This window comes from Acinonyx jubatus, chromosome A2 (genome assembly GCF_027475565.1).
Source record: "Acinonyx jubatus isolate Ajub_Pintada_27869175 chromosome A2, VMU_Ajub_asm_v1.0, whole genome shotgun sequence".
NCBI classification, from domain to species: domain Eukaryota; kingdom Metazoa; phylum Chordata; class Mammalia; order Carnivora; family Felidae; genus Acinonyx; species Acinonyx jubatus.
The window spans coordinates 135,205,715-135,228,259 of NC_069383.1; the positions used below are offsets into that span (position 1 = coordinate 135,205,715).

Genomic DNA, 22,545 nt, shown 5'->3' on the forward strand with positions numbered 1-22,545 from the left:
CAGTGAGGATTTATGGCACCGAAAGCTGTTGTTAGGAAAACTGTGACCCTGCTAACAGGCAACAGAAGTTCATGCGGGTTTGTAGGGTTTTTGAGGCTGAACTAGATTAATCGAATTCAAAATTCTGTTTGTAAGAAAGAGTAACTTTGTTCCAGCAGGCAAAGGGTGTGGGAGGGGCAGAATGCCCCAAAGAAAGTAGATTTGAGGATCAGTGCATTCCTAGACACTCATTACTAGTTCCATGAGTTGCCCTTAGAAGATTCAGGATCTGAATAATTGCTATTCTGAAGATTCTACACATAAAAGGTCTGGGCATACACATGATATTCCCAACTTGACTTTCAAAATCTTTGAAAAATATATAGTCAGACCTCATCTTGTTTCTCATTCAAGGGTGCCTTTAACTTTCATTATAAATATATTCTCTAATTCATTTCACCATGAAAAACCCTGTGCAGACTTCTTGGTTGTGTAACATAAAGAGAAACTTAAGGCATCAGTTTGTTTCTGTTAGAGCAATTACTTAATCATCTTATCATCTCTGTCTAGGGTAATTATATTAACAGAATTTCTCCCAGACTTCTGAATTAATAACAAAGAACTCAGACCTTCTAATACTCTCTGGAAACAAAAGAATAATGCAGCTAACTAGGTAATGCATTTAAAAGTCATCACTAGTTTGAACTTAATAACAGCAACTTTTGTCCTAATCATCTTCAGATACAAAAACATGGGAGCCAGGGCTGGGCATCTGGCAGAAGGTGGCACAAATACACAGTGCAAAGAAAGACAGAAGAGAAGCAACAGCCACTTGTGATTCCATCTTTTCACGGAATGCTAGAGATATGACTTTAATGATCTGAACACTTTTCACAAATTCAGTTCATTTAAAGGTGCACATACTCGATCTTACATGGAAACTCATCTCATTCATTACACCTTTATAAGACCTTATGAAATTAGCATACCCCTTTCGGCACTGCATAGGATATCTGCTAGCTATTTATGGAGTTTAAGAAATTCTTGCTCTGACACTGACGAAGAAACTTTAATTAAAATGGTAAGGAGGTTGTAGCAAAATGAATAGACTTAGGACATTAAACACTCCAAAGGGGAGGGGTGGGTAGAATGACATTACATTTTTATAAAGCCAAATATAAGTTTGCTTAAATAGTTTCCTTACTATGTTAAAAGAAACCTGACACATCCTTCCACAACTAAGGTAAGCATCGCACTATCACATAGCACAGCCTCTTTGACTTAAAAATATGAATATAAGAAAGCAAAGTAAAAAAAAAAAACCCAAGATTTTACCACCAAAGATTTCAAAAAAGACACTTGGAAAGAAAAGTATGCAGCCTAAACATGTAAACATGTAAACACACACACACACACACACACACACACACACACCCCTCCACAGCCAGCAGTAAATCAAGAGAGATATAAACTTACCGGAGCAAATATCACCATACACATTTACAAAAGAATTGATAATCCAACTTCCCTCTCCTGAAAGAAAATAGAGGTTGTCTCATACTAAAAATAAAGCTTCTCTGTCCACAGCACCAGCCACTTGTCCCTCTTTTTATGAAGCCAAGGAGGAGAACAAGAAAATCAATGAGGAGGGAAAGTGAGATGTTATACCAATCAGGTAGCAGCTTCTGCCTTATTTGCAGAGAGATGGAAAAACGGTCATATTATTAGACAGTGACAACCCACAGCCGAACTACAGCAACCTGATACTTCCCTCTGGTGAAAGGCTGCCTGCCTTGTGGGGAGGTGGTTACCATCATGGTGAGCTCCCACACTTGGCTCTTTGCTCACAACTGCAAGCACAGGGCTGCTGTGCGCAAGCAGGCTGCATCATGAAGAGAGCACCAACTCCCCCCTTACTCCGGGAGCCCCCTCCTCCCTCCACACAGTGCTTAGAAACAAACTGGGAAACAAAAAGGAGCCAGGATTTTGTGGCTTGGGGGTGTGGGTGGGAGGTGGTGGTTTTACAAAATCTTGATGAATAGATTTGCATAGATTAGGTAAATGTTTATATGTTTGTTAAAAAAAAAACTGCCCTCATTTTTATGGAAATGCCTGGATGTTATGCATGAGACCCATTTGGGAAATGCATGCACCAGCCATAAATAATCATTAAGGGGATAGTACAGGAAGACTTTTCAGGCTCTGGCAACTGGGGAAGGGACAGATTACAACTTGGTTGCTCATTTGCCGCAGGAGTGTTTCTTAAAGCCTTCTGCAAAATCATAAAACTGAAAAGGTTTCAGAGGTTTAAACATAACCCGGGGCTGCTTTTTCTACAAATGGGCCTCTGCGGGAGGAGACTAGCTTGGCTAGTTCCAGGGGCTTAAATCGTGGCATCCTGAAGCAGTAGGTTCGGGGACGATTGGCACAGAATTCACGGAGAGGTTTCCATGCTCCTCTCACACTGGCTTCCTGAGGGTGACCTCTCTCAATGGCCTGTACCACAACAATGGTCCAAGAGACCTCTATGCCTCGTCCCTTCCCGCTCCCAATTTCAGGGCCCACTGTGTGCAGAAATGGTGTAAAGTTGGCCCAGGTGTGTGTGCTTCATCCTTTGTGCAGCTGGTGATGGCCAGACTGAAACTCACCTTGATGGACTATGTTTTTTGTTGGTGGGTATTATTAATTCAGGATTTGTCCAGTCTTTCTCTGGGTTCTCCTACCCCTCTGTCTCTGTCTCTCTCTTTCACACACACACACACACACACACACACACACACACACACACACACACACCCCACCACCACCACCACTACATTGCATCACATCATCATTATCTTCACCACCTCCCTGATTCCCTTCCTTCCTTCTCCATTCACATTAATAAATCAGTGGGAAGGGAAAGGCAGCTGGGCATGTAGGAGGCTGTAGGACCAAACAAACAGACAAACAAACAAACAGAATATGATGAGGAGTCAGGCAACCAGGGTCTACTTCCGAACCTCTGCTTACTAGCCAGCCAAGTGGACTTGGGAAGTTCCTTAAGATCTCTGAGCCTCAGTATGTCTTCTGTAAAATGGGCATGCTAACACCTCATGGCACTGTCAGTGGGGAAGTGTGGGGAACAAATGGAAGAGGCTCAGGCAGCGCTTCTCAACCCACCCTACACACAGACAACCTGGGACAAGGATCCTCCAGCTTTGTTCTGTTTGTTCCTTACACACAAGCCTTCAGGGTGCTTACAAATGCTTCAGATTGTACACACCCCATGGCCCCTTTGAAATTCTCATAGGAACCTTATGCCCCCTTACTCCCTCCACCACCACCTCTCACCTGCCAATTGAAAAATCACTGCATTTCAATGAGGGAAGGTATTCAAGGCAGTAAATTAAGCAAGTGAACACAGTTGAAGCAGAACAAAAAGGCTAAGAACCACCAGGTATCTAAGTTCACACTCAGTAAGCATTTGTTGAATAAATGAATGAAAAATTGAGTGAAGGAGTAAGGTCCCTGTGCTGAAGGCCACAGTTCCTACCTTCTGCTGGTGAGCAGTGTGAGAGCAGAGTTGAGAAGGTCGCTGTTCTAGCCACACACCCATAGGGGAGAATGACATTTAAGACTTTCTTCAGGGTGGAGAGTGACTCAGTCTCATCAGCCTTGAATACTAAAGGCCCCATTTCAAGTAAAAGAAAGAAAACTGTTGTCTCCCACATTATGAGTGAACATTTCTTGAATATTTGCTCTGTGTCACTGGTCTAAGCAATTTCTTTTTTCTTTCCTTCTTCTTACTCTACTAAGTGATTTATTTTCTTTCCCCCTTCCTTCCTTCCTTCCTTCCTTCCTTCCTTCCTTCCTTCCTTCCTTCCTTCCTCCCTTCCTCCCTTCCTCCCTTCCTCCCTTCCTTCTTTCCTATTTCTTTCTTTCTTTCTTTCTTTCTTTCTTTCTTTCTTTCTTTCTTTCTTTCTTTCTTTCTAAGTGGATTACATTAAGTGGGCATCACAAAACTAGGAAGAGTTACTATTTTCATTCCAGTTTACCAAAGAGAAAATCAAGACCCAAAGAGTTAAGTAACCTATTCAAAGGTACACAGTCTAATAATTGGTAAAGCCAAGATTTGAACCTAAGTTGGATGCCAGACAGCAAGCTGTTAACCATGCCACTCTACATGATTGTACCTACACTTTTATTTATTTAGCCTACAGAGTATGAGTAATCCACATATGTACACACAGACCCCGAAATAACTCCATTACTCTTCCCACTGTGTGGATTCACATTGTAGAGACTGGGAACCCTGGTGTAGACAGAAGGTATACCAAGCTGACAAGTCCCACGCCCAATTTCTGTTGATTTTGTATGGACTTGGCCACCTTATTTAACATCCTGTGGGAGGGGAGGCATGAGGCTCAGTCTTGGGATTGCTAGTGGTCTTCTCAGTGACCTTTGTGTCCCCTAATGTGTCCAGGTTTCAGTTTTTCTCATGTTTAGATTGAAGGGTTTCCACTGAACGATTTCTAAAGGCTTTCCTGGGTCGACCTTTCACTAGATAAGGGTATAAGGCTAAAAGTTCAATGCACATGTGATGGTTGACTTACCTTGTTCTGCCCTATATTTTGTGCCAAATAAACCATTAACCTTCTCTACATTTCCCTTGCTACCATCCTACCGTCAATCATCTCTCACCTGAACCGATGCAATAGACTCCCAACAGATCATCCTTTTGCCCCCATCCCTATAAATCACTCTCCATATATTATTCAGATTGAGCTATTAAAAGTATAAATCAAATCATATCACTCATCTGAGAAAAATATTTCAATAGTTGTCTAGTAGGTTTAAAGTAAAACTGAAATTCTTTCCCATGGCTGCAAAGCCTTATGTGTTCTGGCTCTTGTATACCTTTTTGTTTGCATCTAATTCCAACCCTCTCCCTCCCTACTCTTCAGCCACACTGGCCTTCTCTACCTTTGTACGTGCTATTCCTTCTGCCTGGAACATTCTTTCCTTAGATCTTTTTCCTGCTATCTCTTCCTCTGTCATTCACTTCTTAGCTATACTTTGCTCTGTAGAGGGTTCTTCTTCCCTGACCTCCTACCCTAAAAAAACAAAAACAAAAACCCACAAAACTCTCTTTCCCAGCCAGCTCATTTCACATTACCCTATTTCATTATTTCTTTGTCATTGATGTGTGTGTGCGTGCGTGTGTGTGTGTGTGTGTGTGTGTGTGTATGGAGATGCGGTTTTGGGGGTACTTCATACCGCCTGTTATGCCCTTGTTTATTTATTACTCATTTAATTTATTACCTTCCTTCACTAGGAGATAACCTCTATGAAAGTAGGAAACTGGTTTTTCTCAATATTATATCCTTGGCATTTAACAGAGTACTTGGCACATAGTAGATACTCAGTTGACATTTGTTGGATTAAACAAATGTATAAATAAATGAATCAATCAACATGAAAACAAGTTAGGCTTGAGACAGAGGCAAAGAAACCTAAGTTCATAAAAGAAGCTTAGCCTTAGGGCACCTGGGTGTCTCAGTAAGTTAAACACCTGACTTTTGATTTTGGCTCAGGTCATGATCTCATGGTGGCAAGATTGAACCCCACACTGAGTTCTGTGCAGTGTGTGGAGCCTACTTAAGATTCTTTCTTTCTTTCCCTCTACCCCTCCCTGGCTTGAGAGTGCTTTCTCTCTTTCTCTCTCTCTCTCTCTCTCTCTCAAAAAAAATATATAAAACAAAATAAAATGAGAGAAGCTTAGCCTTCATATGCAGGGCAGGTGAACAGGGGTGATTGGATCATTCATATTAGTGGACACAGACTGTTTTTACCTCCTCACCCAGGGAACATTCTTGAAAGACTTCAGATTTCAGCATCATATTAAGGCAGGTCATGTCAAAGATAGTGGAGTACTCCTATCGTGAACCACACCGATCAGATGTTTTATAGAAACTTGGGATCCCAGGGTTCAGAGCACCTAGGCCCATACAGAGAAGCTGATATTTGGATACCTGACTGTACATTTGTCATTAGAGAGCAAGTAGTCCTGTCAGGTAGCCACTTCAACTGTCCTTACCCTCCACGTTATCAGATAGTTCAGACAACTGGCTATCACTCTCTAACATGCCATTGAAACTGACAAAAATAATGCCATACGCCATTATTTGAGGGTTCTTTTTTGAAAAGTTATATTAACAGTGTTGCTACTGCCTTAAAAAGAACACTTACCTATTATTAGGCTATTAAAAATAGAAGTACAGTGTTTTCTAAATTGAGTATTTATGGAGAAGGTTAAGTAGATTAAAATAATCTGTGAGTCTCTGAAGATCTCATTAGCAATGCTAATTTCCAATATGGTCCAATCCTCAGCTCTGATCTTTCAACTGAGCATGGCCTTCAGATAGCTTCAAACACATTTTTTTTTTTTTTTCTTTGAACTGGAAAGCTTGTCTCTCCTTTGGTGGACACACCTTCTGGTGCCTGTAACAGTTCCTCTCCCTTACAACTTCTAGTCTTAAACATCTGGCCTCTCATTAGGAGTCCTTTCAGGCCTCCCCGCTTCTGGGTTAGACAGTGGGAGACTTAGCTTTCTAAGCACTTAGCAAACACAGAGAGGAAAATTCCAGCACCATAAGTATCTCTCCCTTCCTGTGGGGGAAGGGAGGTAGTCAAAGACAAGACTATTCTGGCCATACTAATAAAGGAGTAAGGGAATTAGCTAAGTTTCTTCCATTTTGCCTCCAAAACAATTACAACTCTTTCAAGCTATAGCAGTGAGAGCACTTAAAATCAATCCACTTACGGAACAACCTTGACATCTTTAATGGTGCCTTCCTTGCTCTGACTGAGCACAACTCCTACCCGGGTAAATGCAATTTATTCTAATGTAAACAGGTATACAGAGTCAGGGCAGAACCTTCGAAACTCCCTGTCTTTTATTTCCTTTGTAATAAAAAGAATATTTTTCTCCAACTCTGTATCTTTTCCTTTTCAAATATCTGAGACAAAATAAAATCAGTATCACTTGAACACATTTATTAGGTCATTAGCTTTCCTCACTAGAGTTCAAGGCTGGCTAAAAGAAGCTGATCATAAAAGAGAAGCTTATAGAAACAGGGGAAGCTAAGAAATATAGTGGGACAAGGTTTGAGGAATGTTAGGATATTTGGTTGGAAATGTAGCCCCACCTGGGAGGGAAAAGGAGACAAAATGGTAGTTAAAATGGCTAATCGAACATGTGCAAGACCCATTTTCTGAAGACCATGAATCTAAGCTCGTCAAAGGGAGGATAATATCGTACTCATCTCCGTGTCCCCAGCCCAGAGCAAAGTGCCTGACACAGGGCAGCCAAGCAATCATGATTTGCTTAATGAGGGATGGACAGAATCATCTAGGGGGCAGAATATGTATAGTTATGTGCACTCCCCTTTAGGAAGGCATTGTGCTGGTCGGCTTCTGTTTTTCCTTCTAGATCCCTTTTCCACCTACTGTGTCCCACAAGGCTAACCTAAATGACCACATCAATGAACAACCTTTCCCCACACCATCCCAATGGGAGGTGCAGGCAGTGGGAAATACATACAGTCAGATCAGAGTGGGAGGAAACTGAAGTCTGGGTATTTATTCTCTAAATCCCTCCTGATGGGTCACTGATTGATTACATCCCACTGGCAAAGGCCACAGGTGCTGTGAGGTTGCCTTCTCCATACAATTTTTCGGTCTCTCTCTCTCCCCCCACAGTTGACCCTTCCTGCCTTGGGTAGTAACAGCTCCTCTTAGTTAGTTACTAGGTATGGCACATGCACCCTTCCTTTCTGCTTGACTAAAACCCTGCCCACATCTTTTTTTCTCCAATTTATTTTAATGTTTATTTATTTTTGAGAGAGAGAGAGAGCGCGCGCGCAGGGGAGGGGCAGAGAGAGAGGGAGACACAGAATCCAAAGCAGGCTCCAGGCTCTGAGCTGTCAGCACAGAGCCCCGACACGGGGCTCGAACTCACAAACTGTGAGATCATGACCTGAGCTGAAGTCAGACGCTTAATCAACTGAGCCACCCAGATGCCCCCTGCCCATATCCTTTTTTTTTTAATGTTTTTATTTATTTTTGACAGAGACAGAGGATGAGTGGGGGAGGGGCAGAGAGAGAGGGAGACACAGAGTCCGAAGCAGGCTCCAGGCTCCGAGCTATCAGCACAGAGCCCGACGCGGGGCTCGAACCCACAAACTATGAGATCATGACCCGAGCCAAAGTGGGACACTTAACCAACTGAGCCACCCAGGCGCCCCCTGCCCATATCTTTTTAATTCACCTCTTTTTAAAAATTCCCCTCAATTAGTTAGTTTGAGTGCCCTAGCTCTTTCCCACCTGGAACCTGACATCCATACAAACAGGTGGATTTGAGCTCCAGTTCTCTAACTTACCATTTATGTAGTCTTGTCACATGTCCTCACCTATAAAATTGGCTACTTGAAAACTAATACATACAGACTGCGAAGTACCTAGCAAACATCTGGCATATAACAACAATAATGACAGTTACAACCTTGATAGTGACGATCTTTGCCAGCTACTGTTTGCTTAGACTTGATGCACGGCTCTTTCCTTTGTCCTCTAGAGACAAAAGCTTATCATGTTGTGGAAAGGAAAGGAGAGCCCATGCCCTGTTCAGAAAGATAGAACACATTTTCCTCCCTGAATATGAGGGAACAGAGAAATGACACTGAGACATATCGTTTAAAGCAAATAAATATTTGCTGAAAATTGATTTTGAGAGTTGGTATTTCTGAATGTTCATAGGACACTGGTCAATCTAGCCAGCCTATAGAGCAGGTATGTATGTGGACAGCTGCATCTTTCTGATACTTGGTGGAGTTTATGGATTCCTGGATGTCCATCCATGATCTCCTGGACCTCAGGCAAAAACTCTACATTTTTTATGTACTGGGTTATCTCCTGCATTCATTCCTGCTCTAATTAAATTTTCCAAGCCAATGGAGTTGCTTCGTCCCATTCAATATCCCAGAAAGACTTTGACTCTGGAGAGAGCAAAGGACTCAGGTTTTACATGCTAAAGCCTACATGCTTTACACAGGTTTTACATGCTAAAGCTGAAGGCTCATGTTCTTAACAGGGAAGAACAATTCTCAAATCCACAGAAACTTTGTTAAGCTCCTGAAGTGAGAGGGCAATCATTCATTAGCCTAAAAATTTCAGCTCAGCAACTATTTATGGAGTGTGTGCTCTATGCCAGGCATGTGCTAAGTTCTGCAGATTTGGTTGTGAAAAAGTTACACAAAGTCCCTGCCCAAAACGAACTTAGGATCTTTCCGATTTTTCTTGCATAAGCAAGATCCTACCTGGTGTATAAATAATGCTTAACACATATTTGCTGAATTACTGAATGAATAATGCTGAACTTCTATGACGTATTTCTTAATTATAAAGGAAACACATAACATATTGCCCTAGTCTTATAATTTTTAAAATATAAAACGTCACAGTAAAATAAATACTTGGACAAAATTCTTGTATGTACTAGAATATAGATGGCACATTCAAATGACCAAAACATCTCAACTCACAATATAATTACAAGAAAAATCTTCAAAAAAAATTTTTTTAGGGATGCCTGGTTCAGTCAGTTAAGCCTCTGACTCTTGATTTGGGCTCAGGTCATGATCTCATGGTTGTGGGAATTAGTCCCACATCAGACTCCTGGCTGACAGAGTTAAGCTTGCTTGGGATTCTCTCTGTCCTCTTTCTCTCTCTCTCTCTCTCAAAAATAAATACACATTAAAAAAAAAAACTTTTAAAAAAGCAAGCCTTTAAAAAATAATTAAGCATTAGGGGCACCTGGGTGGCTCAGTCGGTTGAGCATCCAACTTCAGCTCAGGTCATGATCTCACAGCTCGTGGGTTTGAGCCCCATGTCGGGCTCTGTGCTGACAGCTCAGACCCTGGAGCCTGCTTCGGATTCTGTTGTCTCCCTCTCTCTCTGCCCCTCTCCTGCTTGTGCTCTGTCTCTCTCTCTCTCTCTCTCTTTCAAAAATAAATTAACATTAAAAAATAAAATAAAAAACATTAAAAAAATAAAGGAAGAATTTGTTGGGTGTAGTTGACATACAATATTACATTCGTTTCAGGTGTACAATATGGTGATTCATATTCATTGTGATTACGATGCACATGATTCATTCATGCACATGCCTGGCATACTTCTCTTTATATGTTATACTATGCTTACCACAAGTGTATCTATGATCTGTTGCCATACAACACTATTACAATATATAAGGATAATCTTTGCTATCATAGCTTAAAGCTGAATGCCAAGCATGCGACAGAGATGCTCCTTGGCAGATGGGAAGAAGGTGCAAGGAGATGGGAAGAAGGCGCAAGGGGCTCCATCTTCTCTGCTTGAAACCACTCCACTGTTTGCTGTTCTGTATCCCAGGCTTCCGTACATGACTGCACTTGGACAAAAAGTTTACATCTTAAACAAAAAAGCGTGGAGAACCACTGATCTAATGGAGAGATTTGGCAATTGTCATTTCCTGCAGTGAATCTTTCTGATACAAATAAAGATGCTATATTTATTCCTGCCTATTAGCCTAAGCTCTGTTCATGAACTCTCTCATCTGATTATCATTCAACCCTGTGATCCAGAATCTATTGTTATCTTCATTTTACAAATGAGAAAGCTAAGGTTTAGCTCAGTTCAAGAACTTGCCCTCGTCTGCACAGCTAAAAAAGTGTTAGAGCTAGGGTTTGAAGCTGGGTTGTCTGACTCAAAAGTCCTGACTGTAAATCCCCATATTACTTGCCTTGTTAATGTGTTTATCATATACAAGGTGGGCAGCTGAACATCGCCTGAGTACTCACTGGATAGCAAAAGCAATGATGTATCTGAATTGCATAATTTCTGGTGATTACACCTGCTGCTCCGGTGTAATTAAATGTTCTGGGCATTAAAAGTGGTCCCACGATGGGGTGCCTGGGTGGCTCAGTTGGTTGAGCTTCCGACTTTGGCTCAGGTCATGATCTTGCGGTCTGTGAGTTTGAGCCCCACGTCGGGCTCTGTGCTGACAGCGAGGAGCCTGGAGCCTGCTTGGGATTCTGTGTCTCCTTCCCTCTCTGCCCATCCCCCACTTGTGCTCTGTCTCTCTCTCTCTCTCTCAAAAATAAATAAATAAATGTAAAAAAATTTTTTTTAAATAAATAAATAAAAGTGGTCCCATGATAAACCTCTGGACAGTACGATCATTCTTCCTTCTATCTTGCATAGTCCGATACTGCTTTGCACACAGTAGGGACTAGCTGTGTCTTTGCTAAATAATTAAAGGAAAAGAAAAAAAAATGAATAAAAGCTTGCTTAAGACTGTATTTGTGATTCTTGTCAGAAAAGCAAAGATGCAGCTCTCTGTTTTCCTCCTATCGTTTTTTATAATAGAGAGAGCTCCATCAACAAATAGATGGCTTACAAATTTGACTGTTCCTGACACATATTTCTTAAAGCCTGTTGTGGAACCACAAGATGAATAGCTGTTGCTATGATTAAGGATTAAGACTTTATCTCAGAAAGAATCCCTGAGGTCCATTTTTTGCATGCATCTTGTTAGCACTCTAGTAAGAGCGAGAGAAGAAAAACATGAAGACCATTTTCAATAATCTTGCCCAGTACACTGAGAAATGAAGAGTAAATTTGATCAAGAGCTACATGAGTTTTTCACTGATAATTTCTCTATGAAGGGAGGTGTCAGCCAACTCTGCACACTCGTGTGACCCTTTTAGCCTTTTCTAAACTTCAATTTCTTCACCTGTAAAATGGGAATGATAATGCTGAGCTGCATAAGTAACACACAGAAGGAAGGCTGCTGGTAATTCTTTTTTTTTTTTAACGTTTATTTATTTTTGAGAAGAGAGAGACAGAGCACAAGTGGGGGAGGGGTAGAGAGGGAGGGAGACACAGAATCTGAAGCAGGTTCCAGGCTCTGAGGCCTGCTGGTAATTCTAACAACATAAGTGACATGCATTCTCTCTCCCTGCTAATGCAAGATAGATCTAAGACTCAAATGCCTCCAAAATGGCCTTCTGGTTTTCCTTTCCTTCCAACAAATTGAGTTAAAATCCCTCTGTTAAACCAGCATGCTTCCAAAATACCAGAACAAATTACAAGTCTTAATAAATAAAATAGGGCACAGGTAGGAAAGAGGATAAAATCTGTCTCCCTCCATGCAGCTTTCCAAATGTAGAATTTATAACATGAGTGTTTCCACACTAGCTCCAAGGACACTAATCATGGTCTATTTGGTCATGATTCCATCTGAAAGCATTCTCCCTCCCCTCTTCTCAGCCCCCACCTTCAGCCCCAATCTTACGGATGTATATAGTTATGATGCTGTGCGGCAAGAGAATGGAGCTGGTCACGGGGACCTGGGGCATTATTTTGAGGGCTCATGAAATCTTTGAAAAATCTCTCTCTTTTGCCTTGAGTCTGTCTTATGCCAAAAGTGTCTTTGGATTCCTCTGATACAGGATTTGGCCATTTAGCTTAAAGCAAGTATTTGTTAACCAACAAAACCCATTCGGTCAATAAAATCTCCTGCAATATTACTAACTGGAAAAAAAAAAAAAAACAAAACAACCCCTCCACTCTGGAGGATGCCTCTGCATTCTTTATAGTTTTCCCTAATGTCTGGATTCAGAGCTGGTACAAGGAGAGATGCTATAATCTTGGCTATCTCACAGGTCATCTGGGATGCCAATAAGGGACAGTTCCTGTGGAAGTACTTTGAGAACTGAAACTGGCAATACTAATTGGAGCTCCTGTGCTCAGTGTTTCCCCCCATAAGCCTAAGATGCAAACGTTCTTCCCCTGGTCGTTGATTATTTATTACTGCAGGCCTGCTTAGAACAGTTCAAAATGCCATGTGCACTCACACAGAGAGAAACCAGTTTTCTTCTTCAGCTGTGAATCTATTTTTAAAATAGAATGCTTTACCAATGTCTTCCTTAAAATGTTAGTTCCTTCTCAAGCCATTCCCAAGTTGTTGCATGATACAAATTAAGAGAGTGAATCTGAAGAACAGGACATTCTGATATTTCCAGAATGTCACTTATCTCAACTCCAAGAGCAGCTCTTTTCCTCTCATCTCTGTGTAAATTGTGGAGACAGAAACTCCCTGGAAGGGGCTATAACACAGCTTGTCTGACATTAGCTGGAGGAGGAGAGTCGGCCTGAGATTCTGTGCGTTGTTATGCCACGGCAATGCTCTGAGATATGGATCCTGGAGACGGAAGCTACTTTGCAGTATGCTTCTCACACCTGACTGTACATCCGAATCACCTGGGCAGCTTATAAACACCATGAATTATCAGTTCCAAACTCAGACTTCCTGAATCATAATCCAGGAGGGCCCTCAACTACCTCTTGCCAGTGTGAGTTGGCCAGGGCACAGGTGTCAGAGAATCTCCACACAGTGCACAAAGCCAGTGCCTGAGTCCAGTTATAGTCCACAAGGCCACCATTGTTTGTCACAGAAGATGAGTTCCCTATTCAGCAAAGGCTCCGAGTAGGAAGAGGAGTCTCATCTCAAGGGAGAAATGTTGCCTTCTGGAATCTGTACCAGGGGGGTAGAGGTATGCTTAATGAGCCCTCATGCCCCCCTCTCCTCATACCTCTTTCGTGTCTTGGGTCTTGTCTTCCCGTTGAGGAAGCACGTGCTCATGCACACAAACAAGAGGAGAAAACCACTACAGAAGTAACAGCAGTAACAATCACGGCTGATATCTATGTGCCAGGCCCTGTCTAAATACTTCATATGAATTACCCCCATTTATTCCTCCTTAAAATACAACAAACTAAAAACTCAAAGTCCAATGACCACCAGAAATGCTCCCTGAACAGCAGAAATGCTCCTCCTAAGCATCAGCTTGGCTTCTGCTCTCTTCTCTCAAACCAGCCCTCCCTTTCGACGTCAGTTTACCAACTCTTCTGGCCTGTGTAGCACAAGTAGCCGTAAGCAATGCCACCTTGGTTGCCCTCTCCTGCAGGGTTCCTCCTGATGCAAGGATATAAGCACAGGCAGTTCATTTGGAAAGTGATTCCAGGAAAGGGAGTAGAGATTGAGACAGGGAAGCAAAGGTAATGTATTAATAGGCAGATACCACAAGGTGCAGGAAGCTGATGCTTCTCGCCTCCAACTCCCTTCCCTTATTGGCTCCCACAGCATTAAATCTCCTCCCCTGCATTTCTTGCCTATCCTGCTAGATGGCCTAAAGCCTTTAGGCTGAGGAATCCAGTCCCTGCAGGAGGATGCTGAGGTCCTGTGCGAGATCACTAAGTGCCATGTGCACACGACAAGGCCTTGGCAGTGATTGCTGTAATGCCTACAGGTACCATTGAAAGGCCTACATCACAAGTAGGGGGTGGGGGGGGGATGGAAAGAAGGAAACCATGACAGTTTTGTGAGGGCTCCAAGGAAAGATTGTGTTGATTTTGGCTCTACGTTGCCAGCATGAATTGTCTTTGTGTTTGTTCTGTTTTTAATGGGGTTGGTGATTTAGGTGACATACAAGGCTGCTCTTTCCAGCTAGTTGCTTTAATGCCTCTGCTCCTTTGCTTATGCTGTTCCCTGCAATAGAATGCCCTCACTTTTCTTCTTGGAAAACCATGACCCTACCTGTCCTTCGAAGGCCAAGGAAATTGCCACTGCCATCCTTTAAAGGTTTTTCTCATTTGTAGACCTTCCCTCCTTCTCCCTGGGTCACAGTTTGCCATCTTCATGTTTGTCTCCCCACTTTAATTCAAGATCTTGCAAGTGATAGGTGTTCAAAAAGTGTCTATTGAGTAGATGGATAGACCACTTCTAAATAAAGAGATTTCAAGCTTACATACGATTTCGCTTCAGACGCGGGGATGTGGCTGTGGCTGTGGAAGGGATATCATGTTCCCTCTGTGCATTTTCAAAATTCTGTTACTTCAGTGTTACTGATTTCTGGCATTTTCTTCCCTGTTTTTCCTAAGCGCTACCTCACTGTTTGTTTGCGATGCTGGCTCAAATACGTTTTATTCGTGAAGTGGTACAGGTGAGTTGACGAATCCACTAGGTCAGTGACCTAACATTCCTGAAGACCCAGAAAGAAACAGAAAAGCATTCTGGCTCTGCTAGGCCGTGCCAACAGCTTCACAAATCACCCTCCATTTTCAGAAACAAAAAAGGACCCTTGCCCTGTTGGAGATTTATTATTTGGTTTGTGAACTCCTACGCATCCTTCAAAACCCAGCTCACTTGTCATCTACTCTGTGAACAGGAAAAGAGGAAAGATGGTGACATCTGTGGGTCACTTACTCTTTTATAGGCACTGTGTAAGACATTTTACTAATGTTCTTTTGTTTTATTCTCCCAACAATACTTTAAGGCAGGAGTTAGCCCCATTTTCAGAAAAGAAATGTGGGGCTAAGCAAAAACCTAGGTAATATGTAATGAAATCAAGATTTGAATCCAAGTGTCTCAGACAACACAGTGTACATACTTTTTGCTAGTCCTTATTGCCAACCACATAATAAACTGTTTTACAAGTATATACGTCTTCATTGAGGTTTATTGTGAAGATTTATTAAGACCCTGAGTGAGTACATATATCTAGCATTGTGTGTGTCTTTGTGTGCCTGTGAGCGTCCTCAGTGCAGAAATTAATAAATGAAGGTATGGGATGGATGAAAAAACTCAGCTCACACCCAAAAATCTAATGTAACCCTGAATCAACGCTTTGAAAAAGTTCAAATTTTACACGGCAAACTAACCTTCGACCACATCAGATGAAGGCGTGCTTAATGTCCCGCACACAACTGGTCCACCTATAATGCATTTATTTTATTTACCCATTCGGGTAACTCATACCCTGACCTCAACACCTGGCTGTGAGCCAAGGCTTTGGACTTCCAATAATCTGGCTCCTGCCTGCCTCTGGATGCAGGCAAGTACCAGGAAATTATGAGCCAAAGAGCAAGGCACTAGGTATTTACTACAGATGATGCACCTTACTCAGCTTAGAGGCTCCCTGGCCCTTACTCAGATCATAATTCTCTTACTTTACAAAAAATCCTAATAGAGTTGTGTTTTCTTTTTTTTTTTTAATTTTTTTTTCAACGTTTATTTATTTTTGGGACAGAGAGAGACAGAGCATGAACGGGGGAGGGGCAGAGAGAGAGGGAGACACAGAATCGGAAACAGGCTCCAGGCTCTGAGCCGTCCGCCCAGAGCCCGACGCGGGGCTCGAACCCACGGACCGCGAGATCGTGACCTGGCTGAAGTCGGACGCTCGACCGACTGCGCCACCCAGGCGCCCCTAGAGTTGTGTTTTCTAAGATGACAGCATATTGGAAGAAGCCAAATAAAATGGAACAAACTGCCAGACACAGGCACACTTAGAGCTCATGGGAGCAAGAGAGAACAGAAATAAATAAATGAGAACTTTAAAGCATAAATTCTCAGAATACTTTATGTAAGGGCAAAGAAACCTCACCTTGCTCCACAGGCTCTGAGAATGGCATTGCATTATGGTAAAAAAAAATTGTCAAAAGCTGCTAAAATGTTTTCTACCAATTCTTTTAAAGCACAAGGACATAAACAACTCATACTTTTAAAGAATAACTTCTATTCAGAATAGCTACAGTCTTTCTTAAAAACCTGGAATCTTGGTTCTTACATGGGCAAAACTTCAACTGTCAGAAATCATGGGTATTAAGAAAGAAGTGTTCCCTACAGGCTCTAGAGATTGCTAAAGTGTCACAGCCCTGTGATGGTGCGAGCCCTTGTAATATGCAGAGTGTGCAGATATGCTAAGAATAATTGGGTATCTTACGGCCAGATTCCACTTGAGACCCAAGGCTATTGGATGTATCTTAGGGAACTACTTGGCTTTGGAAATGTGAGGATCTTTACCTTGCTACCCACCTGAATGCACTACGGGACAAAAGGCTATATTGGTTTATGACATGCAAGTTACTGATACAAATTACAGATACAATTCTCTCAGTACAGCGAGTAATGGAGTTGTTGACCTTATTCTTACCATGGCTCCCCTTACTGTTTTTTTTTTTCTTTCAGTCATTGTTTATTGCACCGACAATGCTACAGCTACCTCCATGAAACAACAAAGATAAAGAAGAAGAAAAGAATACCCTCAGCCCTAACTTGCCAACAGATCAGTTTCTGTATTTTTATATGCCTTCCAGTTCTTGCATACATGTGGTATGCTGATTGCAAAATTGAGCCCGTTAATCCTTTTCCTGTATCCACACTCATTCAGTGTGGCATTGCAGCTCTTCTTGTGCATGATATAGAATCTATTTCTGCATTCCTGGAATCTAGGCTCTCCTTATAACTTACTTTGGCCAGGGGAATGTGGCAGAAATGAAGTTTCACCTGTTTTGAGTCTCGCTCTCCAATTGTCTTGTAGTTTCCACTCTCTTTCTTAAAACTTTCCCCAGCAAGCATGAGAATAAGCCTGGGATAGCTTGTTGAATGACACTTAAAAGACACATTGTCTAGCTGCCCCCATTGCCCAGCCAACAGGCAGCTGACCACTAAACATGTCATTTAAGTCACTCCAGACCAGTAGGTATCCCGGCCAACTTGACAGCTGACCTCAGATACAAGACCAAGCCCAGATGATCATCAGCAGTTTGTTTATCCAGAGACTCACAAGAAATAGTAAGTACCTATTACTGTAAGCACTGAGTTTTATGTGGTTTGTTATGCAACAATAGCTGATACAATATGCATGCATTTAGTTGCCCTAATGGTAATTATGCTATAAATCATGTTTCTTTTAGTGGCTATCTAGTATGTCATACAGTGGATATACAATATCTAATTTAAGTGTTCCCTCTGGGGGCACGTGGGTGGCTTAGTCGGTCATGGTTCGTGGGTTCAAGCCCTGCGTCGGGTTCTGTTCTGACAGCTCAGAGCCTGGAGCCTGTTTGGGATTCTGTGTGTGCCTCTCTCTCTCCTTCTCCCCTGCTCATGCTCTCTTTCTGTCTCTCAAAAATAAATAAATGTTAAAAATAAAAAAATAAATGTTTCCTCTGTTGTCAGATATTTAAATAATCTAGAGTTACATGGAAGAGGCAAGATGGAATGCAATAAGCACAGGTTATTGGTCTTCTAATTTGCTATAATGGCTCATAGAACTCAGAGAAACACTTTACTTACTGTTCCTGGCTTATTATAAAGATATTATAAAGCCAGATGAAGTACTTAGGGTAAGGTCTGGAATGGTCCTAAGCACAGGGACATCTTTCACTGTAGATTGGGGTGTGCCACCCTCCCAGCACATGGATGCATTCACAAACCCAGAAGCTCCCTGAACCCCATCTTTTAGAGGTTTGTCTAGAGGTCTCCTCAAGTAGACATGATCTATTATTAACTCAATCCCCAGTCACTCTCCATTCCCTGGAGGGTGGGTGGGGCTGAAAGTTCCAAGCTTCTAATCAAGGTCTGGTCTTGCTAGCAACCTGAGGGTGTCAGGTGTCATGGCAAGAATTGCCCCATTACCACAAAATATGTCATCCAAGAAATTCCTCCTGTCACCCAGAAAATTCCAACAGATTTAGGAGACATTTATGTAAGACATTCCTATCACCCCAGTTACCCAGGAAGTTATAAGATTTTAGGAGCTCTGTACAAGGAAATGGGGATGAGGCCAAATATATATTTCTTGTGATATCACAATATCAGAAGTTAAATATAAATAAGCAGACAGACACCAATGGAGGTAAAGAAAACCAGTACCTAGAGGTAACTGTGGATTTATTCAGTTTCCATCTCTTGAGGTGAGAAGAATCAAAGACTCAGGGTCCTGTAGCAGTAGGACTGACCTGGACCTTATAAAGCAGAATTCATCACTCTGGTGGTTATCAAACACTAGTGCATGGCAAGAACCAAGTGGGCTATGTAAGAATGAGCTAATGAACTTGTTTAATATGCAGATTCTGAAGCCACACAGCCAGAGATTCTCTTTCAGTAGATCTGGAGCTGGACCCAAGAATCTGTATGTTTTGAGATTTCCCCCAGGAGACTCTGATGCACAGTCAGTTTGGGGAGCCACTGCTCTATCATCCACCCACTGGTCATTTTTCAGGTGGGAGATAAAGATAAAAAAGGATTAAATAGGAAGCTCAAAGCTCCTCAGAGAGTCGATCAATGGCTGAGCTGGGACTAGAACTCAGGCCGTGGGATTTCTGAGCCAAGGTTTCACATGGCATACAACTAGGACAGTTATCCCGAGTTCATCAAAGGACAGAAATCCGCTGAGACCCTTGTTCTAAATACTTACTTTTCCTAAGGCCAGCTTCTGCCTCGTACTAGTCAATACGTACTTTATACCCCAGGGAAATGATTAATGTGAATACATGTTTTATTCTTAACTGAGAACATGTCCTCTGAACTGTGACCAATGTAACTGACTTTCTGACAAGTTGAAATACACCAAGAAATGGTTTATCTTATATAGTATATTAATACACAGCTCAGTGTTAGCTTTCAAAAAAAAAAGCAGTAAATCAAATCAAGGTAACAAGTTCTTTTAAATTTTATTGTCTCCTTGGGGCTTTGTAATACATTTTTTAGATAGAGAACTTACCACTCTGTATAACTCATCCTTTCAAACAAATCGTATGAGACTTTCTTGGTCTTCCAAATTTGAGGTTTAAGAAGGTAATATTCTGTCATGAGATTTCTTCAAAAAAAAAAAAAATGGAGCCATCAAGATAGATATGCCCAATAAGCATATTTATTTTGGTAGACTTAGAAGGCTTGATAGGGTTTTAGAGTTATTTAAAAATTATTTTAAATTAATTTGAAAGATTTCAAGTACAAAGCAACAAAATTATTTACTGAAACAAAAAGAAAAATTCCAGCTTGAGTCACTTGTCAATAAAGTCTTGAGCGTCATATAGCTTAGCAAGGACAATAATCCCTAGTATAATGAAAGGCATGATGCTTGAGGAGATAAAGGTTTGAATGCTCCCCACTTACAGGCATGTGACCTTGGAAAATAACTCAGCTTTTCTAAACCTTAATGTCTTTATCCATGTAACAGGTAATTATAGCACATATAGGACATTGAACATTCACCATATGCCAAGATATTTTAGGGACTTTGTATCTGTTATTTCATTTATTACCTATAATAACTCCACATTTTACATGCTTTCATTATCTCTGGTTTACAGATGCAGAAACTGAGGCTCAGAGAGCTTCAATACTTTGCCTGGGTCACACAGGTTGAATGGCATAAAGCCTGAATCTGAATTTAGGCAGGCTGATTCCAAAGCCCTACAGCAACTAGGCAAAGTGAATAGGGCTTTACAAATTTGCTATAAGGATTAAATAAAATACTCTGTATCAAGTGCTTGAAAATAGTGAGAGCTCAGAAATGTTGGCTCTAGTACCATTAATGGCAGAGGAGCACCTTGAGCTGAATACTTACATGAGGAGCCTTCTGCTTAGACTATAAGCTACTTTCATACTGCCTTTTAATGATTGCTAGTGCATATACCCCTAATAATAAATTAACTTTTACCTATTTCCTTCCATTCTCTTTCAAATAATATCTGTTATGGTCTGAGAAATACAGAAAAGTACAAAGAAAAGGTTTTAAATTCCACCATTCAGATGACCACTCCTTTCATGGAGAGTATATCCTTCCAGTCTTTTCTCTATAAGAGAATAAAAGCAAATAAGTATTGGCTTTTTTTTTTTTCAACCAAAATGTTAAATAGGGTTTAATCTTGCCTTTTCTTCCTGATTATACCATTGCACTTTTTCCATCCCCTGCACTATCTATGAGAACAGGATTCTTCATTGACAGCATAAGATTTCATTTTACAGACAAATTACGGAAAAAAGTGGGCAGATTCTGCCCTTTTCTTTCCTCCTGCCTAAGAGGATACAGCTAATGTGACTAGCATCAGGCACAGACACAAGTAAGGATTATTGTGCTAAGAATTTACACATAGCGGTCTTGCTTTCTCTTTGTCCCCCTCTATTAATTTGGCTGAAGTAGGCAGATGACTGTTACACACACACACACACACACACACACACTCACTCACTCACTCACACTTTTTCCTTTGTATTCTCTCATTGGATAACGAGTGGCATAATGAAATCAGGATTTGGACATATGAAGAGCAGGAAAGAAAATTCTCCTGCCTAGCTATAATATCCAGTATAATTTACTAATGTGCCTCCACTTTCCAAAGTGCCCCACATTGTCAAAGGGACTGTTAACACTGTGTCTATTTTTTTTTTTTAATGTTTTTTAATAGAGTGATGAGAAACCTGTCCCAGAACACTGGTATATTAAACTCAGACAACTCAAGCTTGATTTTTTTTTTAATAAATATGGATTCTGGATACTATAGTTTTTTTTTTTTTACCTGACACAAACATATCTGAGGTAGTAATAATGTAGCAATTATAATAAAATTAGAGTGATAAGTACTTGTTATTGAGCCCTTACTATGTGCTAAATGCTTTACACATTGTCTCATTTAACGTCCAGATGATTCTACAAAGTAGGATTGTCCACATTTAGCAAAAGAGAAAATGAAAGCTTGAGGTAGGTATATGACTGGTCAAAGGCAACAAGGCCAGTGGGTGTTAGAGCCAGGATTTCAATGTAGATTCACCGGCCTTCAAAGTGGCATTTCTCTATACCTCCCCCGGCCCCAAAGCTGTTTCCCTGGTGCTATAGGTAATAATTACTTTTTAAATAACTTTTTATTTTAGAATAGTTTTAGATTTACCAAAAAGTTGCAAGAATATTGCACAGAGTTTCTTCATACTTTGCACTTCGTTTTCCCTATTGTTGATATTACCGGGATACATTTGTCACAACTGATGAACCCATACTGATACATTATCGCTAAATCAAGTTCATACTTTATTCCTATTTCCTTAGTTGCTAATCCAATGTCCTTTATCAGTTCTAGAATCCCACTCAGGAAACTGAACTACATTAGTCATTGTGATTCCCTAGACAACTTCAGACAATGACAGTTCCTTAAGACTTCCCTCATTTTTGATGAACTTGTTGAAGAGAACTGGCCAAGTGCTTTAAAGAATATCCCCGTTTGGATTTTTCTGATGTTTTTCTCATGGTTAGACAGGGGTTATGGGTGGTAATTTAAAAACAAGACAAAATGAGATTCACTCAATGCTCACCACCTAGAATTAAGAAACCTTAATGTTTTCCATATTTGCTTCAGAATTTTTATTTTTTAAATAAAAAAAATTTTTTTAGTTTATTTATTTTGAGAAAGACACAGTGTGAGTGGGGAAGGGGCAGAGAGAAAGGAGAGAGAGAATCCCAAGCTGCCAGCACAGAGCCTGATGCAGGGCTCGATCTCACAAACTGTGAGATCATGACCTAAGCCAAATCCAAGAGTCCGAAGTTTAACCGACTGAGCCACCCAGGTGCCCCTAGAATTTTTAAAGTAAAAAAAGTAAGCAATGACACTGAGGTCGGTCCCCTTTGCATCCCTCCTCAGTTT

General features: G+C 41.2%; 1 protein-coding gene across 2 annotated transcripts in view; it reads right to left on the reverse strand.

Annotated features, from left to right (window-relative positions):
- Window positions 1-22,545, reverse strand: part of SYNPR (synaptoporin) — a 312,280-nt gene that overhangs the window by 152,902 nt on the left and 136,833 nt on the right. The window contains exon 1 of one of the 2 annotated variants that reach the window (XM_053219132.1): window positions 1,456-1,903. The exons of the other annotated variant lie outside the window; for it this stretch is intronic. Within the exon in view, the coding sequence (XP_053075107.1) occupies window positions 1,456-1,479 (24 nt within the window). The 5' untranslated portion in view covers window positions 1,480-1,903. Of the gene's footprint in view, window positions 1-1,455; window positions 1,904-22,545 lie in introns of those variants that run through there. 2 annotated transcript variants of the gene reach the window in all.